This window comes from Nymphalis io, chromosome 7 (genome assembly GCF_905147045.1).
Source record: "Nymphalis io chromosome 7, ilAglIoxx1.1, whole genome shotgun sequence".
Classification (NCBI taxonomy): domain Eukaryota; kingdom Metazoa; phylum Arthropoda; class Insecta; order Lepidoptera; family Nymphalidae; genus Nymphalis; species Nymphalis io.
The window spans coordinates 13,227,145-13,250,166 of record NC_065894.1 but is presented as its reverse complement, the minus strand read 5'-3'; the positions used below and the strand labels follow the sequence as shown (position 1 = coordinate 13,250,166).

At 35.5% G+C, this 23,022-nt stretch overlaps 2 protein-coding genes across 5 annotated transcripts in view; both read left to right on the top strand.

Moving 5' to 3' along the window:
* LOC126769487 (uncharacterized) overlaps nucleotides 1–23,022 on the top strand; it is a 1,339,673-nt gene that overhangs the window by 798,391 nt on the left and 518,260 nt on the right. The window lies entirely within an intron of this gene.
* LOC126769557 (40S ribosomal protein S12, mitochondrial-like) overlaps nucleotides 1–23,022 on the top strand; it is a 129,880-nt gene that overhangs the window by 37,015 nt on the left and 69,843 nt on the right. Inside the window, exon 4 of the mRNA XM_050488428.1 lies at nucleotides 201–308. Within this exon, the coding sequence (XP_050344385.1) occupies nucleotides 201–282 (82 nt within the window). The 3' untranslated portion in view covers nucleotides 283–308. The remainder of the gene's footprint in view (nucleotides 1–200; nucleotides 309–23,022) is intronic.

Below are 23,022 nucleotides of genomic sequence, written 5' to 3'. Positions count from 1 at the left end.
GGTGCGTTGACGATGTAAGGAATAGTTAATATTTTCAAAATTCATGGGCGATGGTGACTACTTATCAACCTTGTGATTAGCTTTATAAGCGATCCATCAAACTAACCAAAAACCAAATGGATTAATATTAAACTTAACAAGTATCTGCTGCGTCTGCCACCAATAATGTATGATGAATTTGGGTTGGTTATCAATTTCAGAGTTAAAGATTGTCCCGGTGTGAAGCTGAAATGCGTCCGAGGTAAATTCGACTTGCCGCACGTCATCAAGCAGAAAGTATAGTAGTCTGTTATATCCAGTTGTGTAAGGTTATTTGTAGCGAAATAAATCTAGTTTAAGTACAGGAATTAGTTTTATTTTTAGATTTCTTAACCTAAAAATAACTTTAATTAAGAAGCTAATATAACACTAATGTTCGCGCGGTGGATTATTGAAAATTTGAGTAGTACATATATGAATTTGCAAGTTTAGTACTGTTATTTTTTCACTCTTATTTCCATTTATTTATTGATATCATTCCGTGTGCATCTTAATAACTAATAAACATAACACAAATCGTTTGATGAACAGAGGCAAAAAAAATATTGAACGGTTTTGTATTTGCTTTTAAACATTTTATATTGATTATCTACAAATTAAAAATACAATAAACCCATTTAAAGTAAATATAAAATAAATTATGTATATCTATCGATCATCTTTGAATACACAATAAACACTCATTCGTGAACCCGATTGGTCGAAAAGAAGCAAAAAGCGGCGCTTGCGCAAGCCGCACCCATTCTATTGTGACTTAATGGTATGTACTTAACTTTTTATTCAATGGGAACTTGAATGGGGTTAAGCTCGGTAGTCCACCTTATCTTTATGATACAAGATAGAAAAATCTATTGAAGATATTTGACTCGATATAGATATTGTTAGTGTAAACTTCAAATTGATTATAACTTTCTATGATTTTGTAACAAAACTAAAAGGTTTTAAATAATTAAAAGGTCAATTTATGTTTGGTCATTTATTAAATTTATTTCAACTTACAATTCTTTAGAGAATAATATTCTGCAAGTATACTATTTATAAGATTGCACAAACATCATTGCACAAACACCTTAGAGTTTAGAACTTATAGTTCAAAATAAAAAAAAATAAACACTATTATAATTCTAAATCTCTAAAGGAACGTCTTGTCACACACTATACACCTATTCGAAGACAGCAGACGTATGATCTTAGACAGGTCTTTTTTCAAATAAGTGACCTTGAGTGAATTGTGGATCTCTCGTAGTTTTCTCCTGTCACGGCTCTGCTTTGCAGCAAAATTATTCCTCTCTCTCTGTTTTCTATAAAAATCGTCGGCGTTCTGATTAGTTTGCACGGCACGACGCATTCTCGGATTATTACCGAGCAACGACCCTCCGTTCTTTTCGGCCATTGCTCTGAGGGTTTCCCTCTCGAACGCAAGGTAGTCCGGATCGTCTGATAGAGCGTCTACATCTATCATATAACTTGGACGCTTTTTTTTTTGTCAGATACCGGAGACTTGGGTGGCGAAAATACGCACGTACTCCTTGAGACACTCATCGATTGCGACACATTTGAACTCGACGCAGGCGCTGGTTCAACAACGGGCACGTACATGGGCTGGACATACCCGATGTATGGGTACGGTTCAACACTGTGTTGCACTGTGCTTATACACGGATACGGTGGAAGCTCCGTTGGACGCTTCTTTTTTTTTGTCTGATCCCGGAGACTTGGGTGGCGATATAAAGCACGTACTTATAGAATTATTAGTCGATTGCTGCAACCCGGAATTCGAAGGCCCAGGCCATGGTTCAACAACGGGCACGTACATGGGCTGGACATACCCGATGTATGGGTACGGTTCAACACTGTGTTGCACTGTGCTTATACACGGATGCGGTGGAAGCTCCGTATTTGTTTGCGATGTCTTTTCACGTTTTACTATTCACAGATAGATCTAATGGTGAGTCCTCAGCGTATGGTGTCCAGAGAGCCATGATTACTTTAGTTAGTACGGTTAGTAGTTACGGTTGACTGCGAGTAACTAATGATGTTGTTGGTCGCCCCGGTCTTTTATTCTCGGGGGTGTGGTCTAATTGTGCAGGGCACCCCCACCCCGCTGCACGGGTTACTTCCGCTACCTGAACCAACGGGACACATCGGAAGAACAATGGGGTGTCTTTCGGTCTATTATGAAGAGTTGCGTAGATTTTGCGTTTGCTATTAATTTGCTACTCAAGCTTGCTTGTTTTTGACACAATAGATAGAAAAATGTGAAGGTTGATTACAATGATATCAAGATGTCACAATTTTCTGATACAATATCGCGAAATGTTTTCAAATAATTTCTTCATTTTATTGTATGTACGGTGCTCTACGTGTTCTTTGGTTTCATACCGATATTAATTTAAGTAATTTATTATAACCATTGCAGAAAAAATTGTTGGAGAATATGATTTTAGTTGCAACATTCGGTCAAATAGAAGTTAAACCATTCGTGAATAATGAAAGATAATTCGAACGATTCATAAATGTTATTCATGCAAGAACAGGAAGCAAATTACACCGTATGGCTCCTCTCCGGATGTAACTGTATTTAATTTTATATATATTAAGTTTTAGCCGACAACGCAGTCACGGAAAATTATGTACAACCTTGTAATACTCCAAGTATACTATTTATAAGATTGCACAAACATCATTGCACAAACACCTTAGAGTTTAGAACTTATAGTTCAAAATAAAAAAAATTAAACACTATTATAATTCTAAATCTCTAAAGGAACGTCTGGTCACAAACTATGCACCTATTTGAAGACAGCAGACGTATGATCTTAGACAGGTATTTTTTCAAATAAATGACCTTGAGTGAATTGTGGATCTCTCGTAGTTTTCTCCTGTCACGGCTCTGCTTTGCAGCAAAATTATTCCTCTCTCTCTCTGTTTTCTATAAAAATCGTCGGCGTTCTGATTAGTTTGCACGGCACGACGCATTCTCGGATTATTACCGAGCAACGACCCTCCGTTCTTTTCGGCCATTGCTCTGAGGGCTTCCCTCTCGAACGCAAGGTAGTCCGGATCGTCTGATAGAGCGTCTACATCTATCATATAACTTGGACGCTTTTTTTTTGTCTGATACCGGAGACTTGGGTGGCGAAAATACGCACGTACTCCTTGAGATACTCATCGATTGCGACATATTTGTACTCGAAGACGCAGACGCTGGTTCAACAACGGGCACGTACATGGGCTGGACATAACCGATGTATGGGTATGGTTCAACACTGTGTTGCACTGTGCTTATACACGGATACGGTGGAAGCTCCGTTGGACGCTTTTTTTTTGTCTGATCCCGGAGACTTGGGTGGCGATATCAAGCACGTACTTATATAATTATTAGTCGATTGCTGCAACCCGGAACTCGAAGGCCCAGGCGATGGTTCAACAACGGGCACGTACATGGGCTGGACATACCCGATGTATGGGTACGGTTCAACACTGTGTTGCACTGTGCTTATACACGGATGCGGTGGAAGCTCCGTATTTGTTTGCGATGTTGACAAGGTTGACATACTCATTCTCTGAGCTTGGGCCTTAATTTCGCAATTCTTTTCTTTAGATATGTCACTTGAAACGCGTGACGAACTTCTCTTAACTTTCGTCTGTCTCTGCTCTGTTTCGCCGCGTAATTGTTTTTTTCTCTCTGCTTCCTGTACGAGTCGTCAGCGTCTCGATTCCTCTGGACCGCTCGCCTCATTCTCGGATTATTTCCAAGTAAGCTGCCTCCATTCTTCTCGGCCATAGCTCGAAATGCATCCTGCTTGAAAAGGCTTGATACTCGGCATCATCAGACAGCGAGTCGACATCTAAGTCCTCTGATTGCGATGTTGAAGGTGCGTTTCTGTAGTTCCAACTCTCGACCGGAGATATTTGGGACGGCGGGATGTTGCACTCATAACAATAGTAAGATCTATTTTCATGTTCTAAACTCGGTGGCTCTGATGAATATCTATAGTCAGGAACCTTGGAACCAGGTGTTGAGGTACTGTCTGGTGAGACTTCCTGTTTAACATTTGTAGTTAAGTCCAAAGGTTCCTCCGCGTAGGGGGTCCACAAAGCCATTTTTTAGCATGTGTTGTTTTCTGAACAAGTAGTCAGTAAACACTGAATGCAATTTTCTAACGCGTCTGTCTCATTTGTGGGCGTAAAAGGGTGTTGTGGAAGGGGTAATCCTTTACCTGCGGGACTCGTAACGGGACTGTAGGCGACATAAATATTAAATTTCCCCTTAAACAATAGGATTCTATTACTATTTTGCTGGGAGTAAGTCAAATATTACAGTTAGGAATGTCCAATGGAATAATATAAGCAAAGAAATATAATTAGTAATTATTTAAATCAGTTACAGTCTCTTAATGTCATATATTTATAGCGGGATCAAAAAAATGTCCGTATGAATTGTTAGCGTTAACAAAGTCGCGTGCGACATGTTTACTTAGTATAAATTACAGCAGCTTTTGAACTACAGCCGAGAACTTGAGTACATTTTGTTATTTGAGAACCTTTATTTGCCTTTTATACAATTTTATCTTAATTCGAAACCTTTGTTCTTTGCTCTTGTATAGACTGAGCGAGTTGTGTTCAATTTATCGCAATGCGGTCGCTGTAAACAATAGTGACATCATCCGAGTTTTCTGCTTAACATGAAACTGACGCAAAAGCTATCAGTAAATAAATCTTAAACATCACTCCAAGAACAAATTAAACGTTGATATTTGTGAATTGAGTTTATTTTATTTATTTACTGAAATAATTACACCGTCAAGTTATCACTAAGCCTTAAAATTAACAATTAAAAATATGTACTTACGACTTTATACGTCTTTAAAAATCAAAGTTTCACATAAAAAATCAAAAATCAAACCTTCTCAACTAAATTTCGGTGATAAAAGTATGTGTGAGAAGTGAACTATAAGAACGTAACATAAATGTTATATTTTTAAATACATAATTAGATAAGCATCTTTCAACCCGTCTGTGTTAGACAGTAACTTTCTGTCAAACACAGGACTTAAGTACCTAACTTAACAATTGCTAGGTAAAGACTCGACTTAAATAATTAATTAAGGAGAGAAGGTTTGGAACTCACTTAAACATTACATACAGAAACGTTGCTCTTATACTATATTGAAATTTAATTCATATCGCATCCAAAGAAGCTTTACTTAAAGAACCATATAACAATAAATGTATTATTATTAGGTCCTTACATATGAAATTGGCGTTTTGTACGGGAGGAATATAAAGTTTTTTTTTTTTTGTAAAATATATTTAATTAATCAAAATACTGTTGCTATTCATACACTTTTGCTATCTCATAGATCCTTTTACTAAAAAACACCATGGGGGCGAGAATCAATAAACTCTTTGAAGGCGGTTTGGACCTCCGCATCGGAGTTGAATTTTTTTCCTTGTAAGAAGTTGTCCAAATTCCGGAAAAAATGGTAATCTGTTGGAGACAGGCCCGGGGGGTACGGTGGATGTCGTAGACATTCTAATTGTAGCATTTAACTTAGTGGTTGTTAATTGTACAGTGTGTGTCTTGCGTTGTCGTGAAGCAGCAGTGGCCTAGAGCGATTGACCAATCTCGGTTGTTTAGTTGCTAGTTCTTCCTTCATGGTTTGCAGTTGCTGACAATAGATATGCCGTAATAGTTTGGCCAGATTTTAAAAAGCTGTAGTGAACGACACCGGCGCTAGTCCACCAAACACTCACAAGTAACTTTTTCTGAGTCAATTTTCGTTTAGGGTAGGATTTGGCTGGGTTTCCAGGGTTCAGCCATAGCGACGAGTGCTTCCGATTATCGTACAGTATCTACTTTTCATCACAAGTAATGATTCGATTTAAAATCCCTTCATTATTGTGTCGGTTGAGCAAAGTAACACAGCAGTCTACGCGTGTTTGCAAGTTCGATTCACTCAATTCATGAGGTACCCATCGTTCAAGTTTTTTTACTTTCCCGATTTGCTTGAAATGAATTAATACAGTTTTATCACTTACCCCGAAGACTGCAGCTATCTCTGAAGTGCTTTGTGATGGATCCGCTTCCACAATAGCCTTTAGTTCTTCATTTTCAACTTTTGTCTCCGACCGTCCACGGGGTTAGTTCTGATGGTCGAAATTTAGTTATCGGTTATTGAAAATTTGAAAAAATACATATCGGAAGCTAAAGTTCAATAAATGACAATATTTAAAGTAATGCATCAACCCAAACAACTGGTTTTTCATGTTTTTGAATAATCTTTTGACCAATTGTAGATGCGTCTCACTTGAAACGTTTAAGGTATTATAACCCTTTCCTGTCACGGGATCAATGTAGGACCACCGTCGGTTTTTATTTATATAATTGCAAAATTTCGACCGAAAGTTACGAGAAAGACGCATCAGTTGGTCCCCTGATGACGCTTCGATGACTTTTATCAAAGCACGCGCTGGACATCATTATCTGTTATGGGAACTCACCATTAGGGCCTTTAAAAAATTAAATAAGTTTAATTTGAAAGGGACTATTAAGCTTTATGCTTCCGAAAAAGAAAATTTAAATATAGAATAATATACTTTTTGAAATGATTACTATTCATTTAATTGCAGTAATTAAACCAAATTATAAAAAAAATATTTTTAAATACTCATTACTAATTTATTTTTGTTAATTTTCACGAAGTTACACATTTAAATATACAAAAGTCATTTATAGAAAGTTCGTGACAAAACCGTATTCAGTGTATCTCTTCGAAGTTATTTCAAATTGAAATTCATGGAATTTAAATCGTCTGCCGTCCAAAAAAACACTAACGGAAAATAAAATAGATATCAAACACACATTATTGTGAAACAGTTATACCATCCATCTTGAAATATGTCAACAATACAAAATGGTCGAACCGACCACTAAGTTTTGTAATGGGTTAACACAAATGGCAGGCGCGTGGGCATTCACACGTAACCTGTGCCATTATAATTCATTCTTTAACACAATATAATAAAACTTATATTATCTTAAATGTAATTCTAGCAAAGCATACGCGGCACAATCAATTTTTAACTCTATATTATTACAATAGAGTTCATTTTGGATAATGTGTTCCGAAATAACAGATGCATCTTATTTCCGCGTTGCAACTGTATCAATCACACAATTCGGTAGTTATCGATTACTACATTTACTATACAATGAAGTAATAAGCAGTACGTGCAGAATACATCTTTATACATGTATTTATTATTAACAGTGCCCAACGGTTTAAGCCGCGTTAAGTTTATATTACACATTGAGCAATAACCTAAAGCCCAAGTCCTAAAGCCTAAAAATATTAACGGAAGAAAAATAACGCTTTTTATCACATTTCGAAAGAATTGCAATGACTTCCTGAAAATATTTTTTGTAATTATACTTATATAGGTAGAGAACGGATTTGGATGATAATTTTAAAGACAAACAGTACATCAGAATATTCTCTATAATATTTTTTTTTACTTTTTGGCGATTAGACCCGGCAAACTGAGAGACAGACACTACATTTTTATTTATTTTAGAAATTTTAAAAGAAAAGTTATAATAACTTTACATACTATTTACTCTTTTTTTTTTTTATATGCCCCGGGATTGCAAATGACTCTACTCCACCTGATGGTAAGTGGTAGTAGAGTCCAAACGCGACGACGGCCAGTACAGTCGGGAAGAATGTTCTGCACTAGCCGTCCCCGCCTTGCCGGCCCGCAAGATGCCTCTTCACGCCTCGTTTGAAGGAACCCGGGTTGTAAGAGGAGGGCAACACGTGAGCTGGTAAGGAATTCCATGTTTTGGTAGTGCGACACAGAAAGGAGTTGCCAAATTTCTTTGTGTGCGATGGAATTGATGTCACAGTTAGGCGGTGACATCGAGAACCAGCTCGCGTGGACTTAAGAAGGAAGGGGGAAGCAGGAATTAGAGAGAATAATTCCTCAGAGCACTCGCCGTGATACAGTCGATAGAAAGCGCTCAGTGCTGCTATCTCGCGACGCAATTGTAAAGGTTCAAGGGTGTTTGTGACCTTTACGTCGCCAATAATGCGTACTGCACGTCGCTGCAACCGGTCCAAGGCCTCCAGTAGGTACTTAGCGGAGTCATCCCAAAGGTGCGAGCAATATTCAACGCAAGACCGTACCTGTGTTTTGTATAACTGGCACAGTTGTTGTGGCGTGAAAAAACGCCGCACCTTGTTCAGAACTCCGAGTTTCCGTGAAGCAGTTTTTATAATAGCCTCGATGTAATCCCTTGGACTAAGGTCGCAGCGAACGTCCATCCCCAGCATGGCGATTTTGCTTTTTATCATCAGCGGTGTGCCACAGAGGAAGGGAAGAGGGGAAAATGGTGACTTTTTCGCTGTGAGAGCGCATACCTGTGTTTTCTTGGCATTAAACTCAACAAGATTATCAGAACCCCATTCGGCGGTGAGCTCTAATGTCCTATCGAGTTCAATGACAAGATTCTCCCGCCTCTTCTCAGTTTCCGTCCGCCCAGCCACTGCGCGTCCGTGGTATCCACCATGCACTGTACTATCGTCTGCATAGCAATGTATGTTCCCAAGAGAGAGCATATCATTGATATGCAAAAGAAAGAGTGTGTGAGACAGCACAGATCCCTGGGGGACCCCAGCATTCACTACATAGAATTGTGAAGCGCAACCATCTACTAAAACACGAAGGCTACGCTTGTGTAGGAAGCTGGCAATCCTGGTGCATAGCTGAGCAGGCAGACCATATGCCGGTAGCTTGGAGAGAAGACTTCTGTGCCAGACCCTGTTGAAAGCCTTGGAGATATCGAGGCTGACAGCCAACGATTCTCCATGCTTGTCGATAGCTTCACCCCAGAGGTGTGTTACGTACGCTAGAAGATCACCTGTGGACCGTTTTGGTCGAAACCCGTACTGACGATCATTAATTAGACAGCGATCTTCTAGGTAATGGATCAATTGGTTGTTAAGAATCCGTTCCATCACCTTACAAATTACTGAGGTGATAGCTATTGGTCGATAATTTGCCGGGTCAGACCGATCCCCTTTTTTGGGAACCGCTTGCACATTAGCTCTTCTCCAAGCCTCCGGCACACATCTCAAAGAGAGAGAAAGTAGGAACAGGCGCGTTAACACAGAAGACAGCTCCGCCGCGCAGTTCTTCAGCACTATGGCTGGTATTCCATCGGGACCGCTAGCTTTCCGTATATCAAGTGATTGCAGCTCCGCACGCACATCACGTTGCCTGATTTTGATGTCAGGCATCGTGTGGCCATATGAAGGTATTGTTGGTGGCAGCGCACTACAATCATCGATCACGGAGTTGTCGGCAAAGAGTTTAGCCAGGAGATCGGCTTTCTCCTGCGGACTGTGAGCTAGCGATCCGTCCGGATTTCTGAGCGGTGGAAATTGTTTTGCAATGCGAGGTATCCTAGGATGCGAAATAAGGTCATGACCAACCTGTACAATGCGCTGTGCATCCGCTCTCGTGTATGCCTTCCTACAGGACTTGGAATTTTTATTGTAGTTTGCTTTCAGTGAGTCAATGTTAGATGCCCCGCTAACGCAGCCGTTGATCCACGCGCGATATGCGGCCTGCTTAGATGATACAGCGTCGGCACATTCACGAGTTAACCAACGGTTACGCGTACCCCTACTGATGAGATCTAAGCTAGGAATGTAGTATTCCATTCCTAACATGATCTCATCAGCAACAGCAGCGGCACTAGCTGTCGGGTCATTCCCACTGAAGCAACGTTCCTTCCATGGGACTGACGCATAGTAATCGCGCATACCGTCCCAATCTGCCGACTTATAGTGCCAAACGCGACGTTTGCATACCGCTGATGGCGGCAGCTTGGCCTGTGGCACTTTGGTAGATATAAGGCCGTGATCCGAAGAACCAAGTGGAGCTTGAACCACAACCACAACGAGTTAATATTTGTTGATTTACAGGCAGGATAGGTACAAATTTAATTGGTTTTTTATTAACATTACCATGTAACCAACTTAATAAATGAAAACCTTCCTGGGACATTAACAACAAATAATATTCCACAGTTCGGTAATTCTTATAATAATAAATGAACACTTCTTGTAAAAAAAACGTACAGCGCGGAAATGCAGCCTGTATTATGGGCAGCTTTGCGTCGGGTGGGAATTGGGTGGTACTATTTTAAATTTGACTTAAACAATAAAAAAAAATTACATTGTTATATTTCTGTGTTAACGTGTAAAACATGTTAACTTAGATATAATATTTATGTTTCAATGTAGTATTAAATAAATTTAGTTGATGTAATGAAATAAACAAAGTCAGTAGAAAAAAAAAAAAATTTACTTGACCTATTAATAAATTTAAATCGCATGTCAAAAACTAATTTATAAAGAAAAAATATTTACTTAATAAAAGACTATATCGATTATAAAGAAAACATTAGTATCCGTTGATTTTCATACCGGATAACTAATAAATTTAATTGTATTTAATTCATATTCCATCGATTTCCTTACAATAAAGTTAAAAGTAAATTTGCACAGCAACAATATAACAGTATCGTACCTAGATTTTATAAAAAATACTCAATTTTCAAGAATAAAGGACATTAATAACTACCAATTAAAAGGCAAAACTAAAACATGGTTAAAACAACTTAATTATGAAGACGTTGAGAAACTATTAACTACCACAACTATCACACACATTACACATTACAACACAACACATTTATGCAGTCACGCGCACACGGTTTGGATTAACTTACAATAATTAGTAATAAGACCCTTTGTAATACTTTTTAATAATTGCATGGGATGGAACTGACTTCTGACACACGGGTAACGCCAGTTCAGGAGTCAGGGCTACTTTTTATAATATGTATGTATTGGATAACAATAAAGTATTATTATTAATATACCTAAATAAAAAAAAACTAACTTGGTGGAAAAGAGTACTTAACTATTGAGTTTGTTGTCAGTTCTTCTCGTTAGAATCTATATTCAAAAATATTACGTTTTAAAAATACCTATTAATCATAAAAGATTGAAGATGGCCCAGTCGTTACAACACCTGCACCTGAGCCGAGCATTGGGACGTTTTACAGGCTGTTACTTCGTTATCACTTATTTAATTAGAAAAGTGTATTTCTATTAAACATTTTTGAATAATAAAAGACGAGAATGAATTCTACCTTGTAAGAGAAGTAAACGAATTAGCATTTGGTCGAATGAGCGAGACCACCGTCACTGTATTGTAAAGGATTTTTTTAATCTGTCGCTATTGTGCAAGTATTAAAAACAGATAACGTGGCTTATACTTTTGTCAACCAAGATACACTAAGCAATTGTGCCAGTTACCATTGTATTTTTATCTACTGTATTTTGTCAGTTTTTTGTATTAATACTTTAAGACTAGTTATTTAAATTGTAGGGACTTACTTGAAGTTGCATAAATACCCACAGGATCACAATAATTTCTAAAACTATATTTTTAAATGAATAATTCATTGGTAATGATACGCAAATATAATAAATGGAGAATAGAAAAAGATAAAAAATAAGATCATTATGGTTATAATATTCAGATTTAAATTTTTATCCAGAATTTAGCGTATACAAGTTATAGCTTACTTTCTTTATCAATATGAAGAAAAGCTAAAAAATAAATAATTTTAGGAACCAAAATTTGAAGATGTTGATGTCCTCCTAATAGATTTCAGGCACGGCAGCCAATCTCAACAGATTAGCCATCGGCGCAGGACATATTATAGTGCACAAGTACGTGCGCAAACACAGGTGCATTCTCTATTCCCTCACTCTCATAATCCGACACGACCGGAAAGAGTTCAGGCGCAGGACTAATAGTTTTACGTGCTCTTTGAAGCACGGGAGTGTACACACTTCCAACTTCCAGACTCCGGGATGCTACTGAGAATCTTTGACTGAAAAACTCACTAACTTTTTATCGGCCCGACCTGGAATTTGAACCCAGGATCTCGGGTTCTGCGGCCTTATATCTAGCCACTAGACCAACGAGGCAGTCTATATTACTATCACTACACACTCGTACTTACCATCATTATACATTTTCATAAGTATTTAATCTGAACCACTGGTCATTATTCATTCCGGTATCTCAACAGAGATTAATAACTGATAAACAAACGGTGTCTAACGCTCCTGTCTAAAGTATTGAAAAAACATAACGAGCGTACAAATGTGTATTCTTTGCATTTAAGAAAACCGTACAAATACCTATTTAATTTTTTTATGTTTCAAAATAAATAATAAGAGTATTTGAAATCGTTGTCCCTCTAATACATATTGGTCACATCGAATCTTTATCATCTTTGTCTGTATCCACAATTAATTTTATTGATAAAATTAAAAATAACTTATTTATTGAGTTAATATGAATATTTCCGAGTTGTCAAAACGAAAACAAGCATTATTTGTTCGTTCGTTCGTTCATTATTGATAACAATTAAATTCAAATATTAGTAATTTAGTTAATATAGGCAAGAATAAGGCACACATTAGTTTTTATTTCAACAAAATCGGTTGTATCTATCAAAAGTTATAATAACTTAAAGATTACGTACATATATACGTAAAAACAATTTAACGTGGATAAAATAGCGAGTCGCAGCTATTTAGAACATAAATCAGTAATGCAAGTGACGACCCTTCTTATTCCATTCTTAGAAATATTACATAAAAACAGGAATTAAAATTATATTTCATAATAATACTATAAATAAAAAATGTATGTTGTTTGATAGGTATGTCAGGAGAATAATAAGTCAATCAATCAATCAATCAACAGCCAATCGTTGTCCACTGCTGAACATAGGCCTAATAGGAATAATAAGTATTATTATTCTATTTTATGGTTTCGTTGGTGTCATATGTATATGTCCGATAGTATGTGTATATACGATATATGATTCAAAATATCGCTCCGACGCTTTCCAAGTGTCAAATATTCTGACAAAACTATAACTGATTCTGAGAAAACTTTGTATGATAGATTTATAGAACTCCATACAGTAAAATAACAATAAAATTACTATTAATTTAGATCAATTAATGAATGAATAAATAAAATCTCTCCTACGGAGATTATGTTAAAGCCGCCATATAAATGGTAAAGTCGTATTCGAGCTCATAAAACTTGAAGAGATTTTAACTGAAGTTTTAATTCAATCTTACTATATCAAGCACTCATCTTCTTATGAAGTCCTGTCGTTCCAGGTAACGTTTCCTCTTAAACAGTTTTAAACTCTTAAAAGCTTTAAAGTGTTATACTGATTTAATTATATGGCTACTTTAGTTTTTGTTTAAGTTTCTATATAATTTTTTTAATATATCTATGAAAATATATAAATATTAATTTTAATAAATATTTTAACCTAACAAAATTCGTTAGTACCCTCAATAATAAAAATAATATTTTCACTTGCGAAGCAAACATTCGCTGTACGGCATATTTCCGTTCCTGCCTGAAAGTATAAGCCTATAAACACATTAGCATTTATATTAGGTAGGGATTATGGCATGAATTATCAAAAAAAAAATATTAGAACAAATAACAAAAAGTGACATCTATCGTTGAATAGCGGTAAGCTAACTTGCTTAAAGGTAAAAGTGACATCAATCGAGAATTTTACGACAGTGTCACTTTTATATTGTTTTGTATGTATTATTATATTATTTAAAAGGCACTATTAAAATATTTATGTACCTAAAATTATTTTAATAAAAATATTATTAATGATTTCTTTTTTTAATTTTTTAAAACATATTATATCACCGTCGGTCTGTTCTGTCATCCTTATGTCAAAACTCAAATGCCAAAATAAATATAGAATTTGAGGTTATGTTATGAAAAAAAATCACGTACTTATTGGAATTTTATAAATAAAAGTACTAAATAATATTAAAATAGTGCAAAGGTAATTGAAAATAATTGTTTCCGTGTTCATACTAATAATTTAGTAGTGCACAAGTGTGTATGCAAACACAGGTGCACTCTCTATTCTCTAACTCTCATAATCCAATGGGACGGCAATCCAACACAACCGGAAAGAGTTCTGTCGCAGGACCAATGGCTTGACGTGCTTTCCGAGGCACTGGAGTGTACACTTCCAACTTCCAAACTCCAGGCTGCTACTGAGAATTTTCTGACAGAAAAACTCAATAACTTTTTATTGTCCCGACCTGGGAATTGAACCCAAGACCTCCGGGTCTGCGGCCTTACATTAAGCCAACAGACCAACGAGGCAGTCATGACCTATATGGAAATTATATAGATAATAAATTATATTACTTTAAATTGCAACTAACATTTAAAAAGTATTTATAAAAAAATTAATTTGTTTTTCTCATTTAGATGTAAGGTATAAAAAAGCAAATAGTTATATAGGCTTCGTCCTTCCTTGGGGCTCAAACTTGCTGCCTACTAAATTGCATCAAAATCGGTTCGGCTAAGTTAGCCATGAAACAGAGAGATAAGCATTTATAATATTAGTAAATATAAATTCAATTAAATAAAACCAATAAATAGAATATGATAATAATTATTATTGGCTCTAATGTTGAAAAGGACTTAACCTTTTTTAAGTGATTAATGCCAGTTAGTGATAAATTGTGTTAGTGGACTATTGATACTTTTCACTGGTGGTAAGGCTTTGTGCAAGCTCGTCTGGGTAGGTACCACCCACTCATCAGATATTCTACCGCAAAACAACAGTACTTGGTATTGTTGTGTTCCAGTTTGAAGGGTGAGTGAGTCAGTGTAATTACAGGCACAAGGGACATAACATCTTAGTTCCCAAAGTTGGTGGTACATTGGTGATGCAATTGTTAAAATTTCTTACAATGCCAATGTCTATGGGCGTTGATGATTACTTACCATCAGGTGGCCCATATGCTCGTCCGCCTATCTATACTATAAAAAAAAGACTTTCCCTTAAGACACGAAGTTACCGAAAGTTCACATAAAATTACTTATTAATGTTTTAGACCAGATCGTAATACGGCTGTGATCTAGATTAATGGGGACTTTAGTAGAAAAAAATTAATAATACTAAGAAGCAACTGAAAGCAATTCTTCAACAATATTCATCTCAATGTAACTTATACAACAGTTTTTTATAGAATAATTTTTAGATTAAGAAAAATCTTTAGAGTAATAATCACCTATCGTCCCTGACAGAGAGACACGTCTCCGCGGCGTATGCTGTCAGAAATTGTATAATCATTTTATTTAAAGACAAAAAATACAGATTAAAAAATTTATGTATGTAATATTTTTTTTTATAAATACATATTGTTACGCATTTCAAATCCCCAATGTAAGCCCCTTATAAATAACATCGTACGTAAACAAATCCGATAGTAAATAGGAAACCGTATATAACTGTCAATTTAGCGGATATGTAATTTCGATACGCGAAATCGACATCTGCATTAATTTTGGCAGCTGCCTAGATTTTGTGGGGAAAATGCTTTTCTATGCCATAAAGAATAGGGGTTGTTTTGGTATGGTTATCAATCGTAGTTTGGGGATTGCGATCGCGTCTGTCTTTTGCGTGGAACCCTTCCGCGTGGACCCGGATTATGTCCACTGGGACATGTACGGATAGCAAAGCAATGTCTAAAAATAAGCCATTATTATTGTTTGTCATATAGTTCCATCTAGTTCCTGAATCACTGATTAAACTTATTTTATAATAATATATGTATAATAAAAATAATTTGTCGTTCAATAGGCGACGAATGAGCGTAAAGTATTTAGTCAGATTGCTCATCAAAAAACATATATACATAATAATAATAAATCACTGAACTGATTTTGATGAAATTTTGTATGAAGCAACCTTGAAACTTATGGGCTTTTTATACCTAACACTGCCCCTTACCCCTATCGCGACTGGCAGACAGGGCCCCTTGTTATTTCGTATTTATAATATTAGTATAAATAAATTAGCAATTGAAATGATCTTGTGGAAATTTGTTTTTTTTTTTAATTTGATCAAGTACAAGGATTAAATAGTAGCTGGCTATATTTTTTTTTTCAATATTAGTAAAGTCTAAGCATCGAAGCGAAGCGTCCAAGCAGAGAAATAATGTATTATGCTAACGCTACACGATTCGAAGCGTAAATAAGGGTTGTGAGGGTGGCATGAGTCAGCGCTGACCGCTGATGAAGATCTCATTCACACCTCGGCTTTGTGCATATTGTCGCACGTTACTTGCACATTCGGGATTACTACACCGAACTCCGAACACTGCTTTACCGGACAATGACTCGGCTATTTCATGCAAATTTTTGTATAACTGCTCCTTTGAAATGTTGTCTTGTATTAAAATAGTACAAAAACTTGTGATTGAAAGTCAAACACAGTAAACTATAATATCTGTAATATATAATAAAGCAAAACCATTTCAAAACAAAATAAAGTGTGCTATACTTATTGGTAACTTCAGGTTACAAATATAAAAAATTGGTTGAGGAAAAACAAGACTATTAAATATTTGAAACGGACCAGCAAGCCTAATACCAGATATAACGACTCAACCGGCTTTGGTTAAATTAAAGTAATAATACTAAACTAATAATAAGAGAATTTAAATTAGCATTGAAATTAAAAAAAACTTATATAAAAATGGACAAAAATATAAGTATAAATACCAATTGATATGCATTATGTTGTCCTGAAGTATCATGCAAGTATTTTACATAAGCATTTTATTGTATTTTCGGTATAAATATTTTACTATCCGATTGTTTTTTCGGCAAAAATATTTTCAGTTTACGTATATATGTTATACGTTGTTATGGCTGTATTTTCTACGAGCTAAAAATCGCTTACGAGCTGATATCAAAATTTTACACCGGCATTTATAATGTTTTACAAATTCTTGTGCAAAGATGGTTTTATGTCTTTTTTTATATATGTACTTGTAGTAAAAAGCAGTTTTCATGCTTTACAAATTAATTGATTATTTGTAAATTTACATATTTTATTAATGTGATAAATCCTTAAACATTACTAATTATATTTTTGATATATTTATCGCATGATACTAAAAGTAATGATTGTTGACCGGACGCTACGTGGGATCTTCCCATATTAAACTTTCTCATAGAAAATACGAGTAGCAATGAATCAATTGTGTCTGTTTTGATCGCTCCGCCGCAGATCCTTTAGCGTTAAAGACGCGGAAATTTTGCTCATGCTTAAAATTCGAATCTTTGAGAAGAAGTAAAACTTTCTAGCACTTTTCCTTTATAGGTATAGAATTCTTTGATCTAAGATTTCACTTGCTCGATGTGTGTTTATAATAACACTTCTCAAACGTGATGATGAAGGATAAAAATTGTATAGGAACGCTTGTGTTAGTTATAATTCTATTTATAATAACTATACCTAACCAATCCATGGTAGACCAGCGTATTTTTTTATATAGGTATGACGAGTATATGGGCCACCTGATGGTAAGTGGTCACCAACGCCCATAGATATTGGCATTGTAAGAAATGTTAATCATCGCTTACATTGCCAATGCGCTACCAACGTTGAGAACTGAGATGTTATGTCCCTTGTGCCTGTAATTACTGACTCACCCTTCAAACCAGAACACAATACCAAGTACTGCTGATTTGCGATAGAATATCTGATGAGTGGGTGGTACCTACACAGACGAGCTTGCACAAAGCCCTACCACCAGTAAATACATGAAATATTGGAGTATACTCCACCTGGCGTGGTGAAGTATACTCCATACCTTCTCCATAATTGGCAGTAAGACGTTTAAGATTTGTTACTTCATTTTTATATATAATACATATTTAAACAATATAGATTATGAATATTTAACATTATACTATCAATTCGTTAATGTTACGAAAATATATCATAAGTTTTCTTCTAGAAGTCTTAAGAATCCTTCCAAGAATTATTATTATTGTTGATAACAATGTGCAGTTATTTGCAGTAACCGAACGCATTGTATGAGATGTTGAATTGACAATTGCGATAAAGTTGTACCATTTGTGAGTGGTATTAAAGTTATTCTTACACAAATATGATTTACAGCGTTTCTGGGAACAGACAATGCTCCCGTAGCGCAACTCTTCCCTATTGTCGCCTGTGGACTTTTTTTGCTAAATAATTTCGAAGCAACGTTGTCAGAAAGGATAATTTCAAATCTATGTGTCCGTCGTGTGCGGACAATGCCCACTATTAGCGGATTATAATCCGCAAAAAGAGCAGGTACTGTTTCAGACACAGTCCAAGTTTAGTGTATACGCGTTTTGTAAATGACGCTTTGTATAAATATTTTTGATGAAAAAAAACGACTTCAATTCTTTAATTTTTTACGACCGATTTTTTGATCGCCAGTTCACTTTTCAAAATAACATAGTCCCATCGATAAATCAGCCCCAAATCAACAAATTCAGGATAAAATAGGTACGTTACTAATTCTTCTATTCTACTCAAATCAAATCTTATACCTACAAATGTATTTGTACTATTGTCAACTGTCGCTTTGATTTAATTGCATATGAAATCAACAAATCTTAAAACACGTCCAACAAGTGTTCAGCTCGTAACTTGTACCGATATTATAATATTTGCTTGCGCTAGACAGATGCAAGCCTCTCTCCCGGGAGACACTTGGCGACGATTTTCTCAAACAATAACATTCAGCCGGACACTACGTGATATTGCCTTCGACTCTACTATACGTTTGTTATTTTAGTTGTTGCTCAAATAATTTAAACTTCTGAATATGTTTCGGGTTCCTGGAATATTTTTAATTTGCAAAAAATAACATATATTTTAAAAATAACAAAACAATCTATAATAATCATTTGTTGTTCTGACTAGGTAACTAGGGAAAAAAAATCTTGACTTTATATATGTACATATAATAAAACTGTAACGGCGATATATATACGTTAAATTTATACCACACAATGTCATTAAAACCGAGCCGTTAAATTGCAAGAAATAAAATCGATTCACAATCTACCGTTTAATTATAATATCACTAGTGAAATTATACCTGCGATATATATATATAACATGTCTTGGGCCGTCATCGATAAAGTAAAAGTGTCGTCGCCGTGCTTAGACGAAGTCTTTTCATTCTATTGCTTATTTTCCATCATTGATCATATGAAATATTAAATACAGTAACAACTTATAAATGCCCCACTGCTGGGCTAAGGCCTCCTCTCCCTTTTTGAGGAGGAGGTTTGGAGCTTACACATATCAAAAAGAGAAAATCAAGAAATCCGCTCAATGGAAATCCTTTCGCCAAGATATGCTGACTATTTTACATACTTCTATTCTTTCATATCCGGTTACTATATTTAAAAAAAAACAATTCGTTTTGCCTTATGCATGAATAAAAAACATTTAAAAAATAACGTTCCGTAAGTATTGAAGTCATATCAAAATTATCGGTTACAGATGTAAAAAAATAATTCGTTAAATATAGAAACCGGGCTATAACAAACTCACTGGTGTTTTACTAATATTGTCCCTTCAGAAACACTCTCCATACTAAACTAACATTAAACAAAATTGGAAGAAAATAATTCTATAAAATGCGTGTATTAGCTATTTTTTAAATTATTAATTTACAATTTTCAGTTAAATGTCACTATTAATATGGTCAGGCGCGCTTGTGTGAATACCACTCATTAGTTTACCGCCCATATCAATAATTTGTATCGTTGTGTGTGTATATCGTTTATCGTTTGTTTTGTAGAGTTAAGAAGCTAGGTAAGGAACAGGCAAATAGGACATTACATCTTAGATTCCAGTCTGCGATACAAATATAAAATTACATAATAACCATTTAAAGTAAAAATACGAAAACCCATTTAAAGTAAATATAAAAGTAAATTATGTATATCTATCGATCATCTTTGAATATACAATAAACACTCATTCGTGAACCCGATTGGTCGGAAAGAAGCAAAAAGCGGCGCTTGCGCAAGCCGCACCCATTCTATTGTAACTTAATGGTATGTACTTAACTTTTTATTCAATGGGGACTTGAATGGGGTTAAGCTCGGTAGTCCACCTTATCTTTATGATACAAGATAGAAAAATCTATTGAAGATATTTGACTCGATATAGATATTGTTAGTGTAAACTTCAAATTGATTATAACTTTCTATGATTTTGTAACAAAACTAAAAGGTTTTAAATAATTAAAAGGTCAATTTATGTTTGGTCATTTATTAAATTTATTTCAACTTACAATTCTTTAGAGAATAATATTCTGCAAGTATACTATTTATAAGATTGCACAAACATCATTGCACAAACACCTTAGAGTTTAGAACTTGTAGTTCAAAATAAAAAAAAAATAAACACTATTATAATTCTACATCTCTAAAGGAACGTCTGGTCACACACTATACACCTATTCGAAGACAGCAGACGTATGATCTTAGACAGGTCTTTTTTCAAACAAGTGACCTTGAGTGAATTTTGGATCTCTCGTAGTTTTCTCTTGTCACGGCTCTGCTTTGCAGCAAAATTATTCCTCTCTCTCTGTTTTCTATAAAAATCGTCGGCGTTCTGATTAGTTTGCACGGCACGACGCATTCTCGGATTATTACCGAGCAACGACCCTCCGTTCTTTTCGGCCATTGCTCTGAGGGCTTCCCTCTCGAACGCAAGATAGTCCGGATCGTCTGATAGAGCGTCTACATCTATCATATAACTTGGACGCTTTTTTTTTTCGTCTGATATCTGATACTTGGGTGGCGAAAATACGCACGTACTCCTTGAGACACTCATCGATTGCGACATATTTGTACTCGAAGACGCAGGCGCTGGTTCAACAACGGGCACGTACATGGGCTGGAAATATCCGATGTATGGGTACGGTTCAACACTGTGTTGCACTGTGCTTATACATGGATGCGGTGGAAGGTCCGTATTTGTTTGCGATGTCGTTTCACGTGTACTATTCACAGATAGATCTAATGGTGAGTCCTCAGCGTATGGTGTCCAGAGAGCCATGATTACTTTAGTTAGTACGGTTAGTAGTTACGGTTGACTGCGAGTAACTAATGATGTTGTTGGTCGCCCCGGTCTTTTATTCTCGGGGGTGAGGTCTAATTGTGCAGGGCACCCCCACCCCGCTGCACAGGTTACTTCCGCTACCTGAACCAACGGGACACATCGCAAGAACAATGGGGTGACTTTCGGTCTATTATGAAGAGTTGCGTAGATTTTGCGTTTGCTATTAATTTGCTACTCAAGCTTGCTTGTTTTTGACACAATAGATAGAAAAATGTGAAGGTTGATTACAATGATATCAAGATGTCACAATTTTCTGATACAATATCGCGAAATGTTTTCAAATAATTTCTTCATTTTATTGTATGTACGATGCTCTACGTGTTCTTTGGTTTCATACTGATATTAATTTAAGTATGCCTCGTATTAGTTTATGATTAAAACATAATATCGTGTGTGAAAACTGTATTATAATCAGAAGAGCATAAAAACGGATTATTTACTTTAATAAATTACTTTAATCTCTATTGCCGTGTTCAAGGAAAGTAGAGTAACTTTTAAAGTATTTATTAACACACGAATGTTTGTAATTAATAATTAGTATTATTTGGACATCATATGCTCTTAACGTAATGGTATTTTTTTTAATATTCTACGTCGCAGACGTTGTTAGGTAGCCTGCAAGTACGGGGAGAACCTCAAAGACAAACAAGTATACATATTTCCAGTAATCCCCAATAAAGCGTCGTGGCGAATTAAAGTATTCCCTTTCATTATAAGGGGAAGGCTAAGCCCAGCAATGAGATTATCAGACTACGAGAAAAATACCTCCCTACCTACCTGTAGTTGTCTGCTGTGCAACTATGCAATAAAATTCCACAGTTTGATTTTAGAAATTTTGATTAACCAAAATATTATATCTTAAAAAACAACTAAATGTGATATATAATATAAAAATTAGATGTTTATTTGACACATCACGCGTTACAGGCGAAATATTAAATATAAAGAAAATTACAATAATGAATTAAAAGTCAGTAATTAATATTATACAGTATTATAAATATTAGTAAGTACATGTAGTATTGATGTACTACTATTTCCTAAATACATACAACGTAATGTACATATACCTATAGTGGATAGGTATAAAAAAGTTAGTGCAAACGGAGTCATACTCTTAGCGATATATAATAATAATATTATTATCATTATAATGATATAATGATTAAAGCTCTCTCGAACTAATTACCTATCGTTACGATTGCAAAATATTTGACAAAGACAATCATTAGTTCGTAATCAGCTTCGTCTCGTAAACAAGTTGTTAACATAACTCGTAATTATTTGTTGATATAATCCGTCAAAACAAATTAAAACAAAAATTGCATTCCTGTAACACATCTATGTATTGATAAATAATCGAAGTTAGCTAAAATGAAAATGGTAAACAATATTAAAATATGAAATAGGTACCCATTACAAATGTCGCAGTGGTTCTTTTGCCTGATCTCAGGTCGATCATACTAAGTAGGTAGGTACTGCGATTTGGCGGTAGAATATGTGATGAGTGGGTGGTACCTACCCAGACAGACTTGCATAAAGCCTGTAATAATAAGCCTGTGTAATATCTTAGCAGCTGCTTGGTTTTGTTTCTAATAACATAATAATTCGTAAATTAAGTGTTATCATTTATGGTATAGATGTCATCGTGGTTCACTTTTTCTAAGTGAGCCTTAAACAGATATTGCGTGTTCAAAGTTTCAAACTATTGGACTTTGGTGTGCTTAATTTTTGTTTAAAGCCATCCAGTCTCAGTTGTGAGAGATACTCTCATGAAGAAACCTGCATGTGTTGGATGAAAATCTTCTCTGTTACTAGATACACAT